General features: G+C 39.6%; 1 protein-coding gene and 1 pseudogene across 1 annotated transcript in view; both read right to left on the reverse strand.

Annotated features, from left to right (window-relative positions):
* Positions 1–1,675: 1,675 nt before the first annotated feature.
* On the reverse strand, positions 1,676–4,257 carry LOC131492977 (large ribosomal subunit protein eL43-like; annotated as a pseudogene).
* A 14,168-nt stretch (positions 4,258–18,425) lies between these two features.
* The window catches only part of NUFIP1 (nuclear FMR1 interacting protein 1), a 40,267-nt gene continuing 34,342 nt past the window's right edge, over positions 18,426–24,350 (reverse strand). The window contains exons 9-10 of the mRNA XM_058684822.1: positions 20,028–20,245; positions 18,426–18,707 (exon numbers count right to left, since the gene is read on the reverse strand). Coding sequence (XP_058540805.1) covers positions 18,591–18,707; positions 20,028–20,245 — 335 coding nt within the window. The 3' untranslated portion in view covers positions 18,426–18,590. The remainder of the gene's footprint in view (positions 18,708–20,027; positions 20,246–24,350) is intronic.

The raw sequence follows: 24,350 nt of genomic DNA on the forward strand, positions 1-24,350 counted from the left end.
CACCTTCCTTCTGCTTTCCAGACTTGCCCCTCACCTGTGGCTCGGCAATGTGGATTCTTCATTCTGTCGGAACCACCTTGTCTACATGGGCAAGAGCTCTCCTTTACACTCAAAACCACTTTGAAAGCACCTGATGACAGGCCTCCCCAGAAGGCTCCGGTTCCCCTTCTTGCTGAAGTGTTCACACGTCATTCACTTATTTACAGGCACTCGTACTTATCATATAGTGTTAACAGAAACAACAGTGACTGTGTCCTTTTTCCAAGACTGTCAGGGGGCTGGGACAGTGCCACTATCAGACAGGCGTATAGCAGAGGATTGGCTCTGATGCATTAGGAGGGTGGGAAGCAATTCCAGTCCAGCAGTCAGGAGAGTTTCCAGTAACCTGTTCAACTTCAGCTGATATCTTTCTCTCCTCAGGCCCTCTTGTTAAATTTACAAACGCAGCAGAGGCATTCCAGAAGTGTATGCATCCTCTATGTTTGGGGGAGAAAAGTTTCCCGGCTCTGTTTGAGGAGTACTTATTATGTATACATATCTTATCCAGCTACTGATTCAATGAAATTTTCACTTATGATAACGTTTTGTTGTTGTTGTTGTTGTTGTTGTTGTTGTTGTTGTTGTTTTTAGAGAGAGAGGGAGAGAGAGAGAGAGCAAAAGCAGGGGAAAGGGGTAGAGAGGGAAAGAGAATCTCAAGCAGGCTCCACGCTCAGTGTGGAGCCTGACATGGGGCTTGATCCCACGACCCTGGGATCATGACCTGAGTTGAAATCAAGAGTTGGACACTCGGGGCGCCTGGGTGGCGCAGTCGGTTAAGCGTCCGACTTCAGCCAGGTCACGATCTCGTGGTCCGTGAGTTCGAGCCCCGCGTCAGGCTCTGGGCTGATGGCTCGGAGCCTGGAGCCTGTTTCCGATTCTGTGTCTCCCTCTCTCTCTGCCCCTCCCCCGTTCATGCTCTGTCTCTCTCTGTCCCAAAAATAAATAAAAAACGTTGAAAAAAAAATTAAAAAAAAAAAAAAAAAAGAGTCGGACACTCAACTGACTGAGCCACCTAGGCGCCCCACTTGTAATAACTATTAAACTAAAAGTCATAAGGCAATAAGAATGAAATAGGCCTCCCCACATTCATAATCTGAATAACAAAATAAACTGGGTAAATATAATAAAGGCTGATATAGCAGCACCCAGTTCTAACCATGCCTATCACATAAAACACCTCAGACCTCACCATTATCCACCAGGAAAGCCTGATGTGGCATGAGCTACTGTCCAACTTCTGGTACCAGACTCTAAATACATTCCATTCAATGAAAATAAAATGGAGTTTGATGGGGCGCCTGGTTGGCTCAGTTGGTTGAGCGTCCGACTTCAGCTCAGGTCATGATCTCGCATTGGTGGGTTTGAGCCCCACATCAGGATCTGTGCTGACAGCTCAGAGCCTAGAGCCTGCTTCAGATTCTGTGTCTCCCTCTCTCTGTTCCTCCCCTGCTCATGCTCTGTCTCTCTCTCTCAAAAATAAATAAACATTAAAGAATTGTTTAAAAAAATAAAAAATAAATGGAGTTTGAAAAACATGTCTATTATTAAACTTTCAAATACTTACATAGTCAAAGTCAGTCACTGCTGTTTTAAATACATAGACTAATGTCCTCTATTGAGATGTATGTCTAAGTTATCTGGGTCCAAATTCTGACTTCAAAAAAGAATGGTCAGGAGGGCCATTATTTATAAACACCAAATCTTAAAACTGTAAAACTGCCCTGTTAATTTTGTTAAGTTCTGAGCTTTTGCTCTCTGTTCTATTTATTTCCTCTGAAACCCTCCCTGGGATACAGAAACCTCTCTGGAACTCCGCCAAGGACCAGAAAGAATACAAATAATAAATACCACTTGTCGTCTGCATTATGCTTTACTGCTTATAAATCAGCTCATATACAATGAAGTCATGTGGACCACAAATTATGGGTGAAATATAATCAAACATCTGTGGTTGTCTATCTCTTAAAAAGGTATGAGTCTTTATCAAAGTGTGGGCAGATATGGGAATTTGCACAAGCCCATAAAATTGTATGCAGTCTAATAAAGTTGCCAGTGGGCCTATCTCCCTGGATCATATGAACATGTTCCATCCAGCGTACTCCACAAAATAGGCCAGGTAATTGCCCACAGTACCAAGTAACAATACAGGATATCCAAGTCAGCGGTCCATGGCTACTCCCTTCCCTGACCTAGAGAAAGATACTAAGTTCAAGTTAATGCTGGAGACTCTTCAGGCAATTTCCCAACTGCCCCCAGGTAATAAATTAGTTCCTTCTCTCATTTTGCAACCTTTGGTCAAAACAGGCTTTTAAAAATCTTGTGCTGGTTCTTTCCATCCTCTGTTCTGTGATGCTGGGGCATCACTGTGTAGCCATGCCTCTTTGCCAGCTGGCTTCCTGTTTGGTTCCGTCGGTAGGAGGCAGCAGGAGGACACTTGGAAGTTGTTTACTTCCAGTTCCCGAGTGTGGCCATGACCACGAAACACTCTTCACCCTAGCAGCAGCAACTGTTCCCAACATTTCCTGAACAGCCTGATCACTACCACCCCTCCCTGTTCAGAGACCCCCACATTAACTGGCCAGCATCCCCTCCTCAGAGGTCTGAGTACCAGCTCAGCAGAGCCCTTCTCTAAGCTTCTAAGTTTCAAAAACTCCCAGCCTCTTACTTTTGTTACCCCAGCCCTAGGCGTGACTGCCATGATTCTTACCTCTATGAAACCCCGGTGCCCCCTCTTTGCCTTTTCTCTTCTCTAACAACCTGGCTTATAATCCTTTATATTAAGTTCTTCACAAAAATACCTGCTGTGGTCTTTGCCTCCTGATCGGATTCTGACTGATGCAAGGCCAGAGAAGGAACCCTTTCAATCTGATTTCATATAAATTCTCTAAGAACACCGCTGTTGGTTCTGTCTTCCAGAAGGTCTTTATTTGTCTCTATTAATTCATTCCCCAAGGCCAGGAACTGGCCCTCAGCTTGGTAGAATCAGAATTGACAATGCCAGCAGGTAAAAGCAAATCAGTCCGTCAGTTCACTGTCATAAGGGAAGAGACACGCAAGTCACCATGACCATAAGCAAGCCAGCTTTGGGTCAGCCAGTTTCATGGATGCCAGAAGACACAAAACTCCTGGATCAGAGACAAAGGGTTTCTACTCATGGCAATAGTAGTAGCCAGAGTGTCAGCAGGGCGTCAGCCCCAGTTCTCACGTGACCCTGAGAAGAGGGCTAGGTGACACCTGCACATGCAGTGAGTTGAGTTGGAGGACAGGGAGTCTAAGCTTAGGGAATCTAATTTTTTTATAATGTGCAGTAAGCTTGCTTGCCCTGTGCTCCAGAGAGCTAGTATGTCTTTCAAGGCCAGTTGCTATATATTCTTTTTGTTCTTGTTTTGTTTATTGTTATATCAATTAATCCATTTATTATAAGTAAGCAATGTTTCAAATGGTGGAGCTTCTTCTGGTCCTTCAACTCCTTCAGTCTCCTGATAGCCGGCTTTACTGTGACAGTAGAAGTGGTGTTGTAGGTCCAGGTACCACCTGCTACGGTTTTCATGCAGGAACCACAATGTCAGATCCCCAGAGCTCGTCTTTTCATCTTGGTTTTGCCACAGAAGGAGCAAGTGTACTTGGCGTGCTGGCTTATTTCAATCTTCTTCACCATTTTCCTGAAGGAGGTACCATAACGGGTCCAGTATTTATTGGCAATTCTGACCTCCTTGGTTGTGTTTAGCCATGTTGTCACAAACTAGGTCCGAGCCCAGAGAGCTAAACATTCTTGAAAAGACAGTCCAGAAAAAAGGAAACACTAGAGACCCTGGGAGAACTCAGCATTCATCTGAAACTTGCATGTAAACATATATTCACATAAGAATAATTAATTGTATAATTGAATTGCTTATGTTTCCACACCAGCAATTTATCTCTAGGACCTAGAATGGTTGAGTCTTTGGGCCACCGTCTCTCCTTTCTTATTTAGTGTTCATATGTCTCTTCGAATCTATTTTTCTAAATTAGAGCCTATCAATCCCTTTTCTTATTGACATAGATGTAATCGGGATATATATCGTTACTCAGGTCCTGTTCTGGCCAGTAACTAAAGCATCCTGTCTCTACAAAATGAATGCACTTTCCAGATGTTACCCATTATAAGATTCCACTCTATGGAGAGAGCAGTCATGTTTGCAAGTAGTTAAAAATTACCTTACTCTCCCGTGGTACCATCTATCCCCAGTCCCAAAAACCACTTCAGAGATAGTGGCTTGAGCATAAAATTGCTTTCTGCTGCTCTTCCTTAATATAGCATTAAGGAAATATATCTTCTATCTATAGATCCTATCTTTATAATACATATTGGCTTGCAGAATCATAGGAAAAAGTAACACCCAAGATATTAGCAGGCTGAGATTCTTGACTTCCTAGATCGGTGCCCAACATGAGACTACATAGCTGGTCTTCACATATGTATGAAGCACTCAATAAATAGCGTACTGTAAGGGCTCTGGCAAATAACAGAAACCAATAAGTCCGGTTGCACAAAACAGGGAATTTATTATAAGAATAACTGTCTTCTGGAAACCCACAGGCAGGAATGCAGCCAATTTTGGAATGCCTACCCTGCCCTTACTGCTGTTTGTATATGTGACCCATTCACTGCTACTCATGCAGCTACTGTGTGTCAGGCACAGTGTTTGTGTTGTGGCCAGAACACAAAGGGAACACAAACTGATCGACTTTTTCACAGCTTGAGTCCCAGGGTTTATAGTCTAGTAGAGAGACACAAATCAAGTTATCACACAAGTAGATATAAAACTGCAGGCACGTGGTGCTGAGTGTGTAAAAAGGGAGGGCCTGACCTACTGAGGGAGGTCGGGAAAGGCTTTCCTCAGGAAGTGATTGCTGAGCAGAGATCCAAGTTTAAGCAAGCAATAACGAGACGCAGGGGAAAGGGAAGCACTCTCCAGGTATGGAGGAGAGAAAAGGCGTCCTGGCAGGAGGGAAGCATGGCAAGCAACCAGGACTGGAGCTCCATGGCTGGAAAGCAGATTAGGTAACCTGCCCAAGATCACAATAAAACCAGGGTCAAGCACAGAAATCTCAGCCCAGATCTGCACAACTCCTCAGCTATTTTCATTCCCCTACCCAGCCACCCTAACCAGCGAACATCATATTCTTTCCACTCGAAACTTTTCTCAGGGATAGAGGTCTATCAATTAATGCTCACTCCAGAGGAAGAAAATCACCAAGTAGAACATGACAAAGAAACGCAAAGGCTTGAACCAAAGAAACCCAAGACCTTGCCACAGAATTCGGTTTGTTGTTTCCCAGTCTGGGACTGGGAAGTCTTGGGAAAGATCCACGTCAGTAGTACTCCAAGTGTGGTTTCTGGACCAGCAAAAGCAGCAGCAGGGAACTTAACAGAATTGCAAATTCTCAGGCCCAATCAGAGACCTAGGAGTCACACACTTGGGAGGAGGGGGACCCAGCAATCTGTATTTTAACAAGCAAGATGTCCACACACACGGGGGTCTACATCAGTGGTTCCCAAACCTGTCAGTCCACATTCATCACCTGCGGAACTTGTTAAAATATTCTTAATATCTACAAAAACCAGAATCTCAGGGTAGGAACCTGTATTCAGATCATCAGCCTGGTTTGGGAGCCACTGGTTGATATCAAATAATAGTGTCTCACATGGTGAACAATTAATTTTCAAATGCCATTTTCCCTTTCTACGAAATTAACGGTAATAAATACCACAGGCTCTACGAGCCTGACTCGGTACGTAATTTGACTGATACCTTATTTTGACTTGATACCTTTTTCTTATTTTGATGTTTTTTGATGAACATCTCCTATCTCAGTTTTATATCATCATATCCACCAAAAATAGTATGAGATCTAATAAGTGCCTACCAAATTCAAACCTTGTTATTTTAATTGTAGTCTAAAAATCTGTCCTTGAAAATGTCCCCAAGTTTCAAAATATCCAAAAGAAAGCACCCAGCCTTGTAATACAAATATGTATCTAATTCAGAACTTTTTCTTTTTCCTGCTTCTGTAAGGAAGTAGATGTTCTAATGTAGTGATTCAGCATTGTTTTAAATATATATACAAACAAATATGGGAGGAACCGAGCCAATATTATGTCTAAAAGCAAAATCCAAAAATACTTTCCAAGCTGAAAGAACAGATACCATAGATTCATTTTCAAGCAATAACATTTTCAAGAATTTTCCCATTTTGGAATCCTTCCATACTTTGGGATTTATGCAGCTCATCTGCAAATCATATTGACTGGTCTACGGTAGCTAATTTTGTGTGTTTTTAGACAAAATAATAATATATGACTTACTTCCTTCAAGATATAAAAAGGCCACAGTCTAGTGAGAAAGACCAAAAAAAAAAAAAAAAATCAGTGGTCATTGTGACATTAAAAAAGGCCCCAGTTATTGGTTATCTTCAGATAGTCTGGTGTCTGGGGCCAGCAGTCTTTGATTGTGTAAAATCAAAACTCGTGAAGTGGTTGCTGCTACCATTCCAATAACACAAGGAAGCAATTACAGTAGTTTTTAAAACATAGAAAAGAGGGGTGCCTGGGTGGCTCGGTCAGTTAAGCGTCTGACTTCGGCTCAGGTCATGATCTCGCGGTCCGTGAGTTCAAGCCCTGCGTCGGGCTCTGTGCTGACAGCTCAGAGCCTGGAGCCTGTTTCAGATTCTGTGTCTCCCTCTCTCTCTGCCCCTCCCCTGTTCATGCTCTGTCTCTCTCTGTCTCAAAAATAAATAAACATTAAAAAAAATTTTTTAAAAACATAGAAAAGGGCATGGGAAGAAAATGCAGCCTTGATTAAATATCTCTGCCTCTTATGACATTACAAAAAAATCACTGTGGAATTACATAATAAACATGGATTGTTTCCTATTATATGGTATCATCTTCAAAGAGGAAAACAAAACAAAACAGAAATCCTTCTATAGAGCACAGAGCCTAGAAGGCAGCATCAAGATTTACACTTTACCTGTAAAAATAATAGGATTAGAACAACAGCAAAAAAAGGTCGAAGCTCCTCTTCTATAGTTTAATCGAATAAGGACATAAAAGTAACAGATCCCTATATCTCATACTATATGCAAAATAGATTAAATCAAAATATAGTATCACAAAAGTTTTAGAATATATATATGTATAAGGATGACACAAAGCCACAAAGCCATCGAAGAAAAAGTAACAGAATGAACTTCCCCCAAATTAAAACGTTTGCAAGAGACTGCAATATTTAACAAAAGATTGAGATCCATAACAAAGCATTTGTACAAACCAAAAAGAAAAAACCAAGCACCCAACAGGAAAATAAAGAATTGGAACACACAAGTCACAGAGTGCAATGGCCAAAAAAAAACATAGGAAAAATGGTTAGCCTCACTAGCATCGGGAAAATGCAAAAAAGATAGCATTCTCTCACCTGACAGAGTGCTATTTTGAGATGTTTTTGTCCCTACATAAGGTTGTCTGCATATAACCTGTGTTACATGTGAAAGGTCCGACACCAGGGACCTACTCCTGCTCTGGACAGGCAGCTACTGACAGGCCCAACTCATAGGTAGGAGCATTCAAAGGAAACACGCACCTCCTCCACAAGGTGCTACCTGGGATATGGAAGGGGAAGCCCGGGAATCACCTAGTCCTTCTTAGAATCTAGAACCCTCTTCAAGCACCTGAACGGAAGACCCATTGAACTCTGCGGAAATGTTTACAACTTTTTTTTTAACTTTAAGTCTTACAAACACCCTGGCACATCTCATGCACCAGGAAGACCAGTAAAAAGATGTATAATACATTGGTGAGAACATGAGTAAAAAGAAATTCTCATGTAGTTGTCAAAGAATAATTTTCAAGAAGTTGAAACATTACATAGTAAGCACAGGTCAAAAGATTTCTTTAACTTATTACCAGAGGACCCCAAAGGATGACAAAAGAAGATACTAGAAAAGAATGTGGGAGAGTAAGATTACAAACAAGTCAGACAATTAACATCCTACGAGGCTAAACAACTACACCCTCCTTCCTACCAGAGAAAACGAACAGGTCACTCTACCAAATATAAATCATTTGCAGCTTATCAATATCGTACAAGTTAACATCAGGCCTTACAGAGTCTGGGCCCTAATCAATCAGTAAAACAGAAAGGGTCAGTTAACCATTAGGTGGATTTTTAGGTACTGCTCTAGTTCAGTGACTTCCCAAACATTTGGTCTAAGGACTCCTTCACACTTTTAAAAATAATTAAGATCTCCAATATGGGTTTATATTTATTAATATAATGCTATATGCATTAGAAATTAAAATTTAAACATATATAAATGGGTTATATTTATTAATAAACATAGCATTAGAAATTAAAATTTAAACATTAATTCCAGGGGCGCCTGGGTGGCGCAGTCGGTTAAGCGTCCGACTTCAGCCAGGTCACGATCTCGCGGTCTGTGAGTTTGAGCCCCGCGTCGGGCTCTGGGCTGATGGCTCGGAGCCTGGAGCCTGTTTCCGATTCTGTGTCTCCCTCTCTCTGCCCCTCCCCCGTTCATGTTCTGTCTGTCTCTCTCTGTCCCAAAAATAAATAAAAAACGTTGGGAAAAAAAAAAATTTTTTTTTTAAATTTAAACATTAATTCCATTAAAAACAATAAACTACATATTAACATAAATAACATTTTTTAATCTCTATTTTCTACTGCAAAACAACTATGAGTGAGCTGAGTGGCATCATTTTTAAAGTTTTCCAAATCATTAGCATTTCAAAATAACAATTTATCGGTGACATTAATTCAATAATTACAAGGTTACAAAGACTATTAACAGGCATAACCAAAGATAGCGTAGTAAGAGTACTGAGAACAACCTGAGTTAAGCTCTAAAAACTCATGTATGTTTATTCTCAAACTACCCCTTCAGAAAATTCTAGACAACACAAGAATTGCCAAGGACACCTCCCAGTAGCTGTCACAGCAGTGACAGCATCACATATCATATAGCTTTGGAAAAGTCTACACATTTATAAAAGAATGAGAATGGTAAAGGCAACTAATGTCCTAGAATTATGAAAATAGTTTCCATTTCACACACCCTCAAAAGGGTCTTAGACACTCCCAGAGGCCTGATGCCACACTTTGAGAACCACTGCTTTTGTGTGACGCTGAAAGAGGATGCAGTAATCTATTTTCCTTCTTTCAAGTTTTGATATGTTTTCTAAACATATTTTTAATAAGAATGCAATCTGATAAACAGCCTTTTAAAGGCAATTTGACCTTTGAGCTCAAGACTCCTACAGAAATATCCGTAGATACACACACACACACACACACACACACACACACACACACACACAGTGTGAATCCCGGAAAATTCAGCAGTGTTCACTGTAGTCTCATTAACATTAGAGACAAATTGGAAACAAGTTGCCTCACAGAGGAATGATTTAAAAAGTGAAAGCATATATATGCATACATGCATACATTTACATATGTATACACAAACATTCATAACACACTGTCAAGTGAAAAAATTTGCAAAGCAAGATCTATGATGCTTTTCCTATTTAAAAACAATTTATATGAGCATATTTAGATATTTGTAAATATGTGTAACTTAAAAGTCTGGAAATATACACCATACAGGTAACAGTGGTATCTCTGGGTAGTAAGAGAATAGTATAGGGCAAAACAAACCTCATTTTTAAAATTTTATATACTACTAGATTATTTGAATTTTTACAATGGGCGTATCACTTTTGTCATTAAAAAAAAAAAAAATGAAAAACAAGGTAACCAAGAGACATAGTGACTAAATGCAGTGTGGTATCCCAAACTGAATCATCGAAAAGGACATGATGGAAAACTGGCGAAATCCAAATAAAGCCTCTAGTTTAGTTGTACAAATTAAATAAAAACATTAAAATATAGAGAGAGAGAGACATTAAACTGCAAATATTTGACCCAGGAGATGGTGGCATTGTCCTCCAATAGCCAGAGACAAAGACTGCCAGAAACCACTAATTGGAAACCACACCCCCTAAGAAAAGTTCTCAGGTGGACACCGTAGGTTGTCCTTGGGGTGTACAAAGAGACATTTAAGTCAGCTGGTACAGAAGATCAATAGAAGACTGAGAAAGTGTTCCAAACACCAGCCACAGCTGGTGTTTCATAGGATGCACTGCATTGCAGGGCATAGTCTAGGGCAACAGCTGTAAAGAACAGAAATTTCAGTTTAGGGTCTTTTTTTTTTAGGTTGTTGTTTTTTTTTCTATATGCTCTTAATATCTGTCTTCTTTCCTCCTCCATTTACTCACATGTACTGATTTTCTCCTCTCTCAATTTTGAAATAATCATTGTTTCCTACGCCACTCCCAAGAAGCCTCCAGCTATGCTAACAGGAGAAGGTTCTGGAACAAGTCTGCCCTCTGAGAAGGTTCTGGAATAAGTTCGCCCTCTGAAGCTCCCGCTTCCATCACAGTTGAAGTGGCTTCTCCTCTCCCAGAATGACCATTCAGTCCATTGCAGCCTTGTGTATCAGGGAAATAGTTACTGGACAAAGTCCGTCCACAGGGCAACTTTCAAATGCTTATTAAATATGTGGCAAAACCCCCCTGCCCTGGTCTGTACCTTCGGCAGGATTTTCCTATCTTCCTCTCCCCTGGGAACAATAGTAACGCAGAGCTCTACCGCACTTGCAATAAGATACAAAATGAAATATACAGAACAATCTCAACTATGTTACCTTTTTTAAATTTATTTTTCAGTTTATTTATTTTGAGAGAGAAAGAGAAAGAGAGGGGGAGAGCAGGAATCCCAAGCAGGCTCCACACTGTCAGACGTGGGGCTCTAACTCACGACTCATGAGATCATGACATGAGCCAAAATCAAGAGTCAGAGGCTTAACTAACTGAGCCCCCCAGGAGCCCCTCAACTATGTTACCTTAACAAGTTATAGAAAATTCATCTGACTGGGCAGTCGATTATTATTAAGGAATTATTGATCTTAAAGACATGGGGGAGAGGGCACCTGAGTGGCCCAGTCGGTTGAGTGTCCAACTCGGTTTCGGCTCAGGTCATGATCTCAGTTTTGTGAGTTCAAGCTCCACATAGGGCTCTGCACGCACAGAAATTGCTTGAGATTCTCCCTCTCTTTCTGCCCCTCCCCCACTCATACTCTATAAACAAACAAACAAACAAACAAACTTAAAAAAAATAAAGATATGGGGGGGGAATTAAGTCTTTACCTTCTAGAGATACATACTGAAATACATATGAATAAAAATAAGATGCCTGGGCATTTGCTTCAAAATAATTTCTGGCAGGGTGGGGAGGAATGAGTGAGGTACGGATGAAAATAAGATTGGCCACAGACTGATAAAGTATTGAAGCTGCACGACAGCTGGGAAGAGGGGTGTCATTACATTACTCTCTATACTTTTACATGTTTGACATTTTCCAAAATAAAATGCTTTTTAAAAAGCCATAAAAAGAAGAATTTTTAAATAAAGATGCTAACTCTAAAACTGAGGAACACAACGCATGAAGAAATTGTTAAAAGTCTAGGTTAAAGCAGTGGACTAGCCCTCTCCTCATGCTCCAAATTCCTTGAGATGATATTTTTAAAAAGAACTGGAGATTTACAACAGGGAAGGAATACAAGAGAGAGGGTAATATTGGGGTGCCAGGGGTTTTGAGAAACTCCTAAGTTCCGCAAAATGATTCTCAAATGTGGTCCTCCAGACAAACCTCATCAGCATCGCCTATAAACTAATTTTTAGAAATGCAAATTCAGAGGGGAGGGGCCCACATGGCGGAACAGCATAGAAGTCTTTTTTGCAGCTCCAGTCCCTGAGATACAGCCAGATCAACACTAAACCATCCTGCACGCCTAGAAAGCTGATTCGAGGATTAACACAACAACCTGCACAACGGGAACCACAGAACTCAGTAGGTACATGGCACCGAGAGGTGAACTGGGGGAGAGTGAAGCCATGGAGGTCAGGGAACTGTTTTTGCTTGTGGAGAGAGGACGGAGACGGGGGGAGAGTACGGGGAAAAGCACCCCCCCCACACACACAAACACAAAGGCAGCTGGGGAGAAAGTGGAAAAGTGGAAACAGCCGCAGAGACTGAACAAAAAACGGAGAAAGGAGAGGGTTTAAACTCCACTAAGACTCTCTAAACAGGGGAGCGCAGAGGCTGAAACTCTGCAGCTCTTTACCTGGTGGAGCTCTGGTGGGAAGAGCGAATCCCCAGGAGCAGAGTGAAGTTCAAGGGTTCTCAGGCCACGGGCAGAGGCGGTTCACCTGCTGGGAGGACATCTGGTAGAGGCTGTGCCACACGTCCTGCGAATGTTCCTGGGTACGGCCGGCAGCCGGCCGTTGCTTGGTGAGACCCTCCCCCAGAAGGTCTGAGCAGGTCAAAGCCACAGTCCCTCGGAAGTGAGGGGTCGGGAAACAGCCGCATGGGAGATAAAGCTCAGGAGGGAGGTGCCGCCTGGCAGCCTGATGGCTGGGCCACAGACAGTGTAAAGGCGGGGAGTGGATGGAAGCCGGAGCCAAAGACGGGTGCGGACGGCTGAGCCCAGAGAACAGAGTTCCCATACTAGAGACTGGGTAGTTGGGTCACGCCATTTTCCCTCCTCGCGCGCATAGGGACCGACAAGCGCCGCAACAATCCACCTCAGTAAGCTAAGCAGTGCCACCTAGTGGAGAATGGAGCCATTACACTAAGCCCCGCCCAACTGGGCCACCCTCGCTCTTCAGGAACACGGCAAGTCTCTCTGCCTGCTTAGTTTACAGACTATATAACGTGCTTCATAGTTTGACCTCTAGGGGAAAACGATGTAATTTCAATTACACTTCAGTCTGTTTGCTGGTCCATCTATTCAATTTTTTTTTCTTTTTCTTTTTCTTGAACACAGAAAGAAAATATTTATTTTCAATTGTTATTAAAAATATTTTTTTGTTTTTTACTATATTTTTTACTTTTTTGTAAATTTTCAAAACTATTTTACTTCCATCTTTCCATTTTCTTCTATTTCATTGTATTCATTTTTTCAAATTTTCAAACTTTTTTTTTCTTTTCTTATCTTTTCCTTTTTTCTCTAATGTATCGAGCTCCTTTCAACAACCAGACCAAAATACACCTAAGATCTAGCATCATTTATTTGATTTTTTTGCGTGTTGTTTTTAACTTTTTAATTTTAGTGTTGTTGTTTTTTTTTTTTTTACCTTATTCCTTTTCTTCCTTCAAAATGATGAAATGAAGGAATTCCCCCCAAAAGAAAGAGCGGGAAGAAACAACAGCCAGGGACTTAAGCAAGCCAGCAAGATGTCTGAACCAGAATTTACAATCATGATATTAAGAATACTAGCTGGGGTTGAAAATACATTAGAATCCCTTTCTGCAGAGATAAAAGAAGTAAAAGCTAGTCAGGATGAAATAAAAAATGCTGTAACTGAGCTCCAATCTCAAATGGATGCCACGGCAAGGATGGATAAGGCAGAACAGCAAATCAGCGATACAGAAGACAAACTTATGGAGAATAATGAGGCAGGAAAAAAGAGGGAGATTAAGGCAAAAGAGCACGATTTAAGAATTAGAGAAATCAGCAACTCGTTAAAAAGGAACAACGTCAGATTCATAGGAGTTCCAGAAGATGAAGAGAGAGAAAAAGGGGTAGAAGGGATTATGTGAGCAAATCATAGCGGAAAACTTTCCTAACCTGGGGAAAGACACAGACATCAAAATCCAAGAAGCACAGAGGACTCCCATTAGATTCAACAAAAACTGACCATCACTCTGGAAAACAGTATGGAGGTTCCTCAAAAAATTAAAAATAGAACTACCCTACGACCCAGCAGTTACACTACTATGCATTTATCCAAGGGATACAGGTGTGCTGTTTCGAAGGGGCACATGCACCCCACTGTTTATAGCAGCACTATCAGCAATAGCCAAGGTATGGAAAGAGCCCAAATGTCCATCAATGGATGAATGGATAAAGAAAATGTGGTGTATATATATACGATGGAGTATTACTCAGCAATCAAAAAGAATGAAATCTTGCCATTTGCAACTACGTGAATGGAACTAGAGGGTATTATGCTAAGTGAAATCAGTCAGAGAAAGACAAATATCATATGACTTCACTCATATGAGGGCTTTAAGACACAGAACAGATGCACACAAGGGAAGGGAAGCAAAAATAATAGAAAAACAGGGAGGGGGACAAAACATAAGAGACTCTTAAATATGGAGAACAAACAGGGTTACTGGAGGGGTTGTGGGAGGGGGGATGGGCTAAATGGGTAAGGGGCATTAAGGAATCTACCCCTGAAATCATTGTTGCACTATATGCTAACTTGATGTAAATTTTAAAAATAAATAAAGGGGGGAGGGAGAAATGCAAATTCACAGGCCACATCCCAACCTCCTTAATTGTAATCTTCAGAGGTGGGGACCTGCAATCTGGATTTAACAAGCCCTCTGGGTGATTTTGATGCCCACTGAAGTTTGAGAACCACTATAAAGCTGATCAGACTGACAAAAAACAAGAGTGGAGAGCCTCAGCCCAAATCAGCCCTGGAGACACCAACAGAAAAGGTAAAAGCAATTCCAAGGATACTCTAAGCTGAGTCAACAAGGGACAGAAGGTGGAGGCCTCCAGCTAGCTGCAACTGTCAAGTCCTAACCTTGCCCACCTCCAAAACCAAGTGGTGGGTACAGCGTGAGAGCTCTGCCCCACATAGAAGAGCTATATCCTCAGAAGAAAGCCCGGTATATTTTGGCAAAGAGACGGGGGTGATGATGGGACAAGAACGTAGATCTCCTGCCCATTCCCCATCCATGTATTCTAAAAAGTCTGCATGAACAAGCCCCCTTTCTAGGTCAAAAGTCTTTTGGAGACAAGAAGGCTTATACCCATGTGGGGAAAGTCCACACCCAACTACCAATACATTCATCAAGTAAATCTTTCATGTGTAAGATAAAAGACAACAAATAGTGGTAAAGATAATTAACACACTGAACAAATTAAAAGTTGGCAGTAGGAACAAAAGTAATTAGAGGAATAGAAAATAAAGTGAAAATTCCAATTGCTATCCTCAGAAACAGAAGGGTACTCCAGCTATGAAAAAAGCAATTAGAACAAGAAATCTTGAATATTTAAAAACAAATTACTAAACTTAAGATGAAATAGAAAAGCTAAAATACTAATGTCATGGACACACCTGAAGAGAGAATCAGTGATCTGGAAAATAACATCTGAAGAAGTCTTCCAGAATGGAGCAAAAAGACCAAGACAAAATATAAATGTCCAATGACAGAAGATGAAGGCAGGAGGTCCCACAGTTACCCAGTAAGAGGTGCAGAAAAATAAAACAGATAAAATGGAAAGAAAGTCATTAAAGATGTCTTTCTAGAAGCTGCCCTCAGTGCAAGAATGGTCCAATTCTGCAAAGTGAAAGGACCATGGGGTATGGGAAATGTTCCACATACCCAGACACATAAGGGTGAAATTTTAGGACTCAAACCATGAAAAGAAAATCCTAGAAGTTTTTCAGTGACAGAAAAGCAGGTTTCTACCAATAAACAAAAAGAGAAGGTGAGAGAATCAGATTGGTGTCTGGGTTTTAAATCAGCAATACTAGCAAACAATCATGTTAAGGCTTTACAATTCTCAAGGGAAATGATGTTGAACCTAACACCCTAAACTCAATTTTAAAAAATTTCAAATGGAGGATGCAACATTTAATGACCTGAAGATATGCTTCAGTACACCAAAAACCTCACCCCGGGATGCAAGAAAAAGCAGTGAAAAGGACACAATAAAACTTACAGTTGTCTAAATAACGACGCATACTGTTAAACACACACAAACACACACACCAAGATAATAGAGATTAATCTGAAACAAATACATGATCACACCAGGAGAAAAGGTCCAGGCGGGCAAGTGCAAGAATGCTAAGGGAGAGGGGTGGAGGACATGGCCACTGTAACTGCAAACACAGAGAAAAGGGTAACCACTAAAGGAACAGCAATATGGTTAATTATTTCCAAAGCACTAGAAAGAAAAACGAAGAGAAAAAAACAACACTCAATCGTGCCACTGAAAAGCTGAAATAAAATGGCAGGGACAGTCCAAACATTTCAACAATTTCCATTAAATGGATTAAATTCCCCAGAGACTATTAGACTGAACTCCCAAAAAGCTGTTTTGACTAGAGTAATTAGGGAAAATAGAAGCCAGTGCAGGACTGAGGACAAAAAAAGAGCACTGCATAGTTATAAAAGGCACAACTCAGCAAGAGGCATCATAGAATGCTTTCACATCTCACAAATCAATTTACTATATGAATAGGAGAGGAATGTAGAGGTGCCTGAGTGGCACAGTCAGTGAAACATCAGACTTCAGCTCAGATCATGATCTCACAGTCTAGGAGTTTGAGCCCCACGTCTGGCTCTGTGCTGACAGCTCAGAGCCTGGAGCCTGCTTCGGATTCTGCGTCTCCCTCTCTCTCTGCCCTTCATGCTCATGCTCTGTCTCTCTCTGTCACTCAAAAATAAATGAACATTAAAAATTTTTTTTTTAAAAAGAGAGAGAGAAATGTAGACTGTATGAGCAATTAACAAGCTAAATCCAAAAATCCTTCTATCCGAGAACAGGCACCCCTCCCCTCAAAAAAACTCATAGAACATTTACAAATATTGACCATGTATTCCATAAAGGAGAAGCAGTATGGGCTGTATTCTAGGGGCCTGGAAATTTTAAATGCACTTGAATAATTCCTGGGTTAAGTATAAAGGTAACTGAATCTGAAATTATCCACTAGAAATAAACAGCAGTCACCAGAGCTCAAGACTGCCAGACACAGTCAAGGTAGTACTCAGAAGAGCATTTTCGGTCTTAAATACATTTATTAGAAAACAAGAGAAATTGAAAATCAAACGTTGCGCGATACACTTTAAGGCAGCGGTTGTGCACATCCCTGGAGACCCAGGGGTCTGTGAAAGTAGCCCTGGGGTCTGGAATCATTTATGTACTTACAGCCTATGGAATGTGCATGCCAACCTGTGATAAAACTGCAGACTAAGTCATGTTTTACAACATCAACCCCATTTGTAACCCTGGTTACTTCGTCACGATGAGATGAAGGGTTAAGAGTCACAACTATGAATAATACAAAAATTAAACTGAGTTCCTTAAAGTCAGGCAAGGCCTCGTTCATGTTGATACCTTTAATCCATGTATAGTGGTGGCACATAAGCAAGCACTCAACAGTACTGTATAACCTGAATTAAGTAATGTACTGGACAGGTAATTTTCTAAAGCATTGGATTCACTGGAAGAGGAGAATAGAAGAGACTAAAACGGTCTATATGGTGGTTACAAAGTCGGGAAACACAGACCTCATATGAATTTTAATCTCAGCTCTGTAATCAAATAATGTTACATGCCAGGTGTTCCAGGATTCTGGATAAGATGAGGTCTTCCTTCAAGGCTCCCATCAGCTTTCTTGCCTTTTTCTTGCAGGCAAGATTCATAGACTTCCATAATCACAATGTCAGATAAAATCAGCTTTTCAACTACAACAGACTGATTTTTAAAAACCCAGTCAAGAAGGGAAAGTTCCTGCTCTAGCTAGCACAGGTGACTACAACCTAAAATCAAAATCTCTGGTAGGACAGGACTCAAAAAGATCCATTTATTTAAGACATTCAAAAAGGGTTCAATTAATATGCTCATAGGATGGATTTTAATTAAATCTTAAAACTGAGGCTTTCCGTTATTTCACAAACTACTGCTTTGGCTATAAATTAGTTGGACCTCATCCAGTACCATGCTTTACATAGTTTTCAACAGAAAAATTAAAAAGGTACAATTCTGAACTATACCAAAAAGAAGTACTTTCAGTGACTCCAAACACACATGGAGGACATATCTCTATTAATATACCAAACATTCAATATTTGAATTACTTAAGTAGTGCCACTAGGTGAATTTCAAAATGTCCTTTGAAATAAAGAGGGAAATTTTAGATTTCAAGACCTTCGAGTTGAATTAATTGATAGGGTTTATTTTTAAAATAATCCCCCTTGCTCTAGTTAAAGAATGATTCTTGCTCTCCTGCATTGAAAGCAAAATGACTGTATTTCTCTCCCTAACCTACAGCTGTGCTCAGCTGAATTCAACATTTTTAAAGCTTTTTTCTCTACTACTAAACCAGTATCTTCCATTCTTAACTGGTCCAAGAGCAAACTACCTTATATGACAGCAATACATACAAATAAATAAAAATAAAAAGCAGAATTCTGCCAGCAATTATTATGCACAACCCCAACAATACAGACACACTCTTAAAAATCAGTTATGTATTTATTTGCATAGATTCAAAGGAAAGAATTAAAAATCCAACATAATATCCCATGAGGCTGACAATTTAATTATTAATCCAGTTCTCTTTTAAAAATGTTTTCCTCTACTAACTTTAGGAGTTACATGAGCGCTGAAACATCAGGTACCTATACATCTTTAGTTTTTGCAGAATTAGTATTAAGTCCAAAAAAGTCATTTTTGATGATGTACCGAACACACTGCAAAATAACATTTCTTTCATGTCGAATGTCTGGAGCTAAAAGCTAAAACAAAAAACAAAACAAAACAAAAACAATAAAATGATTAGCTGGTAAATAAAACATATCCAAGAAATACAATCTAAAATATTATTATATTTAAATTATTTGTTAAAAAAATAATGCAGGAACATTTCCTTTTAACTTATACCAAGACTATCTAGCTTCTTAAACAGCACAAATGTTCACATTTGGGGTCCTCTCTAGGAGTATCTAACAAAGGACAGGAAATATAGGTTTAAAAGTCTGCAATTCTTTAATCTACAAATCCTGTCAAAGAGGACCCTCCTAAAACCAAACCTACAAACAGTATAGAAACTGATAAGCAGATATGTAAATACAGTAATAATGAAACCAGCAGTAAAAAAAATCCCAACATTCCTGGAATTTTACAACTTTTCATTTTTGTGCTTATTGTAATCGAAAGAAATCTAAAAATCCCTGATTTTTAGAAGAAACACTAACCAAGGAATCATATGTGATCTGTAGAAAAGAGTAAGATCACTCAATTTCTTTTCTGATGTCATTAGTGTAGTCTAGAAACATCACAGAGGAACAAATGTTCAGTGGAGAGAGGATTTAATTTACTACTTATAAGGTAAGTATTTTAAAAATGCAATTTACTTTATATAAGCACTGAAATTTAAATTTCAGATCAATTTTAATAAGAAGCAACAGTGTCTACATGTAACACCTCAAAGAGTGCAGGCACAGAACACTTTAGCTACAGCATAACCACTTACCTGACGGGGCAAAAACAGACTTTCACACAATGTCAACAGTTCTACAACTCTAGTAAAAAATTTGGAATATTTTCTATCACTCTTAGCATGAAAGTCCTGGGTCACTGAACAGCTTCATGTCCCATTACTTAGAATCAAAAGATGTGATGCTTCCTCCTTTAAAATTTGTTGAAGAAATAAGATTTTTCAGCATATCACGCTGAGAATAAAGTCAATAACGCACAAAATAAACGCATAAAAACCTCTTTCTCCCTTTAGTCTGCCACTGCATTTATCTGTGCTTTCAATGAAAACTTGAACAATGTCAGCACACCTCAATACATATTTCCTTGCCAATCAGTTAAATCTAGATTCTTTTATTTTAAGCAGTTTTGAAAAGTGTAACTATTCTACACATTTACCAGACGTCAGCTATATGTGAAATGAAGCTTCAAAGTTAAGATACACAGTTGAGTCGTCAAGGAGCAAATGTTGTTGGTGACCTTAAAAAACACGCATCGTGAACCCACACACAGACCCAGTGGCTCTGTCTTCATCATCTGAGAAAAACACAAAGATCACAATGTAAAGAACAGTCATTTACCATTTCCAGGAGATATGGATGGTGTGTTCTTGGTTCAAATAATGTTTGATAGTTGTGATAATCTTTTCTCCTCTTAGGGTTTGTCTTTTTAAAACTTTTCTTTTGGCTCTCATACTTTCTAACAGTCACTTTAACATCTTGACTTGGTTTCTTAGGAGTTTCACTATGAAGAACCTCATCTTCCACCAGAATGTCTGCTTCAGTCTTAATGGGAGCTTCTAAATGTGATGAACAAAAAATACAAAAATAAATAACAACAACAAAAAAAAACCCTGGTAAACTTCCAACAATTTAAAACAAAAATAGTCAATTATCCCCCCCCCCCCCCGCCAGCAGCCATAATACTGGCTACTTAGTAATAAAAACTAGGCATTTATAATATAATACAATATTTTTCAAGTTGGGAATATAATTTGCCAAGAATTGAAGAGATTACCATAAAGAGCTACAGAAAGTGATCCCTATGAAGGAAATAATACCAGATGGAAACCTGGATCTACACAAAGAAATGAAGAGTGTCAGAAATCGTCAATATGTGGATAAATACAAAAGACATGTTTTCTCATTTGCAAAAGGTTTTAAAGATAACTGTTTATTCAGAGCCAAAATAATAACAATGTATGTGGGATTTATAACATCTCTCGGAAAACCCATGATAACAATAGCACTAAGGAAAGGAAGAGGAAAGTGTAAGTATATTGCTATAAACTTCTTAAACTATATGTGAAGTGGTGCAATATCATTGAAACTATATTGCAACAAGTTGAATGAAGATGCACACTATAAACTCAGACCAATTCCTAAAAAATAAAAAAGAGGTTCAACTAATAAGCCCATATTTGCACTACCCTTAAAATAAGACAAGATAAATGCAAAGGCAGGAAAAGAAGGAAAAGAGAACAAAAAACAACTGAGACAAAAAGAAACAAGCCAAATCAATTACCATATATATAAATAATTTAAACATCCCACTTAAAAGGGTGAGTGGTCAGACTGGGGAGAAAAACACAAGACCAACTACATAATGTCTACGAGAAACCAACCTTAAACTGTAGCCAGTCCTTGCCTTGCACAAACAGGAATGACATTAAATCTCGGTTACCAAGGAAGTACTTGCCCCAAGGTGTTGGCACCTTGATTTTGGCTCAGGTCACGATTTCATGGTTTGTGGGTTTGAGCCCCGTGTCAGGCTCCCCACTGATAGCACGGAGCCTGTCTGAGAGTCTCTCTCCCTCTCTCTCTGCTCCACCCCCACTTGCATGCTCACTTGCTCGCTCTCTCTCTCTCTCTCTCTCTCTCTCTAAAAATAAATAAGTAGGGGCACCTGGGTGGCTTAGTCGACCGAGCGTCCGATTTCGGCTCAGGTCATGATCTCACAGTTTGAGTTTGAGCCCCGCGTCAGGCTCTCTGCTGACAGCTCAGAGCCTGGAGCCTGCTTTGGATTCTGTGTCTCCCTCTCTCTCTCTGCCCCTCCCCGCCCCTGCCCCTGCTCATGCTCTGCTTTCTCTCTCTCAAAAATAAATAAACATTTGGGGCGCGTTGGTGGCTCAATTGGTTGAGCATCCGACTTCGGCTCAGGTCATGAGCTCACCGTTAGTGAGTTTGAGCCCCGCGTCGGGCTCTGTGTGGACAGCTAGGAGCCTGGAGCCTACAGCCTGCTTCGGATTCTGCGTCTCCCTCTCTCTCTCTCTGCCTCTCCCCAGCTTGCACTCTGTCTCTCCCTCTCTCAAAAATAAATAAACATTAAAAAAATTTTTTTAAATAAATAAATAAACATTAAAAATAAATAAATATATAAATAACTTTTAAAAAAAGAATTCAAAGTGGTTTATAGAGTTCAAAACTATGGGAATAATAACAAATGGCAGAAAGGGCACTATTTTCTATTATTTCCTTCCCCTCCAAGTATTGCTCTTCCAATTCAGGAACACGAAAGTCAAATGGACCGGAGCTCACACTGTCAATCTTCTGCTAAGGAATGAGGAACTGGGACCAGTTATGTTTTTCTTGAGGCTCACAACATTTCCCAGCTTAGTGTCATATTTTAATGCAATATTTATCAATCCAAATGAATTTAAAACATAACCGTTCAAGTTTTTCAAACCTATAAATCATACTTTTTTGGTTTGTGGCCTTTTAAAATGAGTTTTCAGTTTAGAGGACCACCGGTCATAGCCCAAACCAGTTTGAAAAAACAATTTTGAAGAGCTATAAAACTGCACTTAACTTCTAACATGGCAAAACAAAAACAAAAAGCTAACATGCAAAACCCAGGACAGATATCAAACTAACGCACTTGGAAACATTACTCACTGAAATTTTCTTTCCTATGTGTATCTTAATGATTCGGACAGCCTTAATGATTCAGAGCCAAGCACAGCCTCTTGTTTTGCTTCAATGTTTCTTGAGGGACCCTTTCCTTGTTTAAAACTCTTTCTGGAAAAGCACTATTCATGTTTAAGATCCTCTCCACACCTTTGTATTAATTCCCAAGTTGAGACAGATCTTAATTATGATGATACAATTGTTAAAATCTGTGATGAATCAGACTACTCCTCTCCATTTAGAATCCACTTGAATAAGCAGCCTTCTAGATGTTATTTCATGGTTCAGCGAAAGCCCCCTTTATTTCTTTGGTTTACTTCTTCCAAAGTCCCTCTGTGTCAATATTCTATCCTGTGGCCCAGAATTAACCATGAAAGTTGGAAACTTGCTAGTGACCTGGGCGACTATGTACAATAAAGCTGAATTCAAACTACAGAAAATAATTCTTAAGCCTTAGGAATGTGAAGTAAGGTCTTTTTCCTTTAGGCAGGGAATTTTAGACAATTAGTAAAAATAAGTTCATATAAAATCAAATGTATCTCTTAATAGATGATATCTTCTATTATCTATAAGAAAAGGCTATGCATTTCTGTTCAGGAACACAGAGCATGACTATAATGAAAGGCAATATAGTTGACTTTTTTAGATTTTTAAGTCCCTAAACCTAGGCTTTATATCAGCTCTGACACATACTAACTTCACAAACTTGTCTTCTTTAAATTTAAGTTTCTATAAATGAAGGAGTGGGACCTCCCAGTTTCCTTTCTTCCTTCTAACTGAAAGATGGTGGCAGCCTCAAAATGAAGACATGAGAATGAAAGTATCAAATGTTTTATCTTAAGAGAGAGAGAGAAGAGAGCATTAGTGCAGCTTGTTTTTATGAGATTCAGTAATCTGGTAACAGCTTTCATTGCTATCACCTGTCATAAATAAGAGCGATAAGCAGGAAACATAATACGTGTTTAAAGAATAACTCCATAATCGTATCAGTGTATTGGAAACAAGAGTAAAGAAACAAATACTTTTTCTTAAAGTAAAAATAAAAATAAGAAGAGGCAACCATCTGTTAAGAAATACTCTGATAAAGCCAGAGTAGTTTATATATCAAAATTCAAGTAGCTTTTAACCAGCTACCATAGTAAATCGTGGTCCATTAAAAAAGAAGAAAAAGTCCCTATGTTACGGATACATCTCAACATTATCCTTCATATTAAAGCCCAACTCTTTCTCCTTCAACATCTTCCAACTATACAAACAGTGATTACCTGTAACCTAATTAATATTAAAAGTGCTGCCTTCTTCATCCAATTACACTCAAATCCTCCCTTCTTTCTACACACTCACTTGTAGACCCTATATTCTCATCTTCGGTATAGCTCCTATGATTACACATCTTGTCCCGAGACACACACAAATGAATTCTCTCATGGACGGTAAAGCCCAAATAAATTTGCCATGCAGAGCCAGGGTTCCACAACAGAAGGACACGGGCTTACTCAGTAAGCATATGCTGATGATTTATATATGAACCCTGGGTTTAGAACTGCAACACTACGACGATCAATAACCTACTCACGACTCTTTTAGGTGCCCCTAAAAAAGATGCTAGATTAAGCTGGTTTGTCAACATCTTTAAAGGTTAGACATGTATCCTGTACATCACTGACTTCTCAGAAAGAACAGTCAAGGATTCCATTTCGTCCAGTCTTTAAAACACATAGGCTAATTCAACCACAAGTACAGAGTTACTGTGTTCCTCAAATGAGCAGTTTATATAAATACGCTCTATAAAGAACAATGCTCCATATACATCTAAGGAATTCTATTATCCATTTGGTCACAAATGACCTCTCTCTACCTACCAAAGGTGCTAAATAATTTTTTTTTCTTTTTAAAGTTTATTTATTTTGAGAAAGAGCGAGCGAGCATGCACACCAGGGAGGGGCAGAGAGAGAAGGTGAGAGAAACCCAGGCAGGCTCCAGGCAGAGCCCGAAACA

Source organism: Neofelis nebulosa, chromosome 1 (genome assembly GCF_028018385.1).
Source record: "Neofelis nebulosa isolate mNeoNeb1 chromosome 1, mNeoNeb1.pri, whole genome shotgun sequence".
Lineage (NCBI taxonomy): Eukaryota > Metazoa > Chordata > Mammalia > Carnivora > Felidae > Neofelis > Neofelis nebulosa.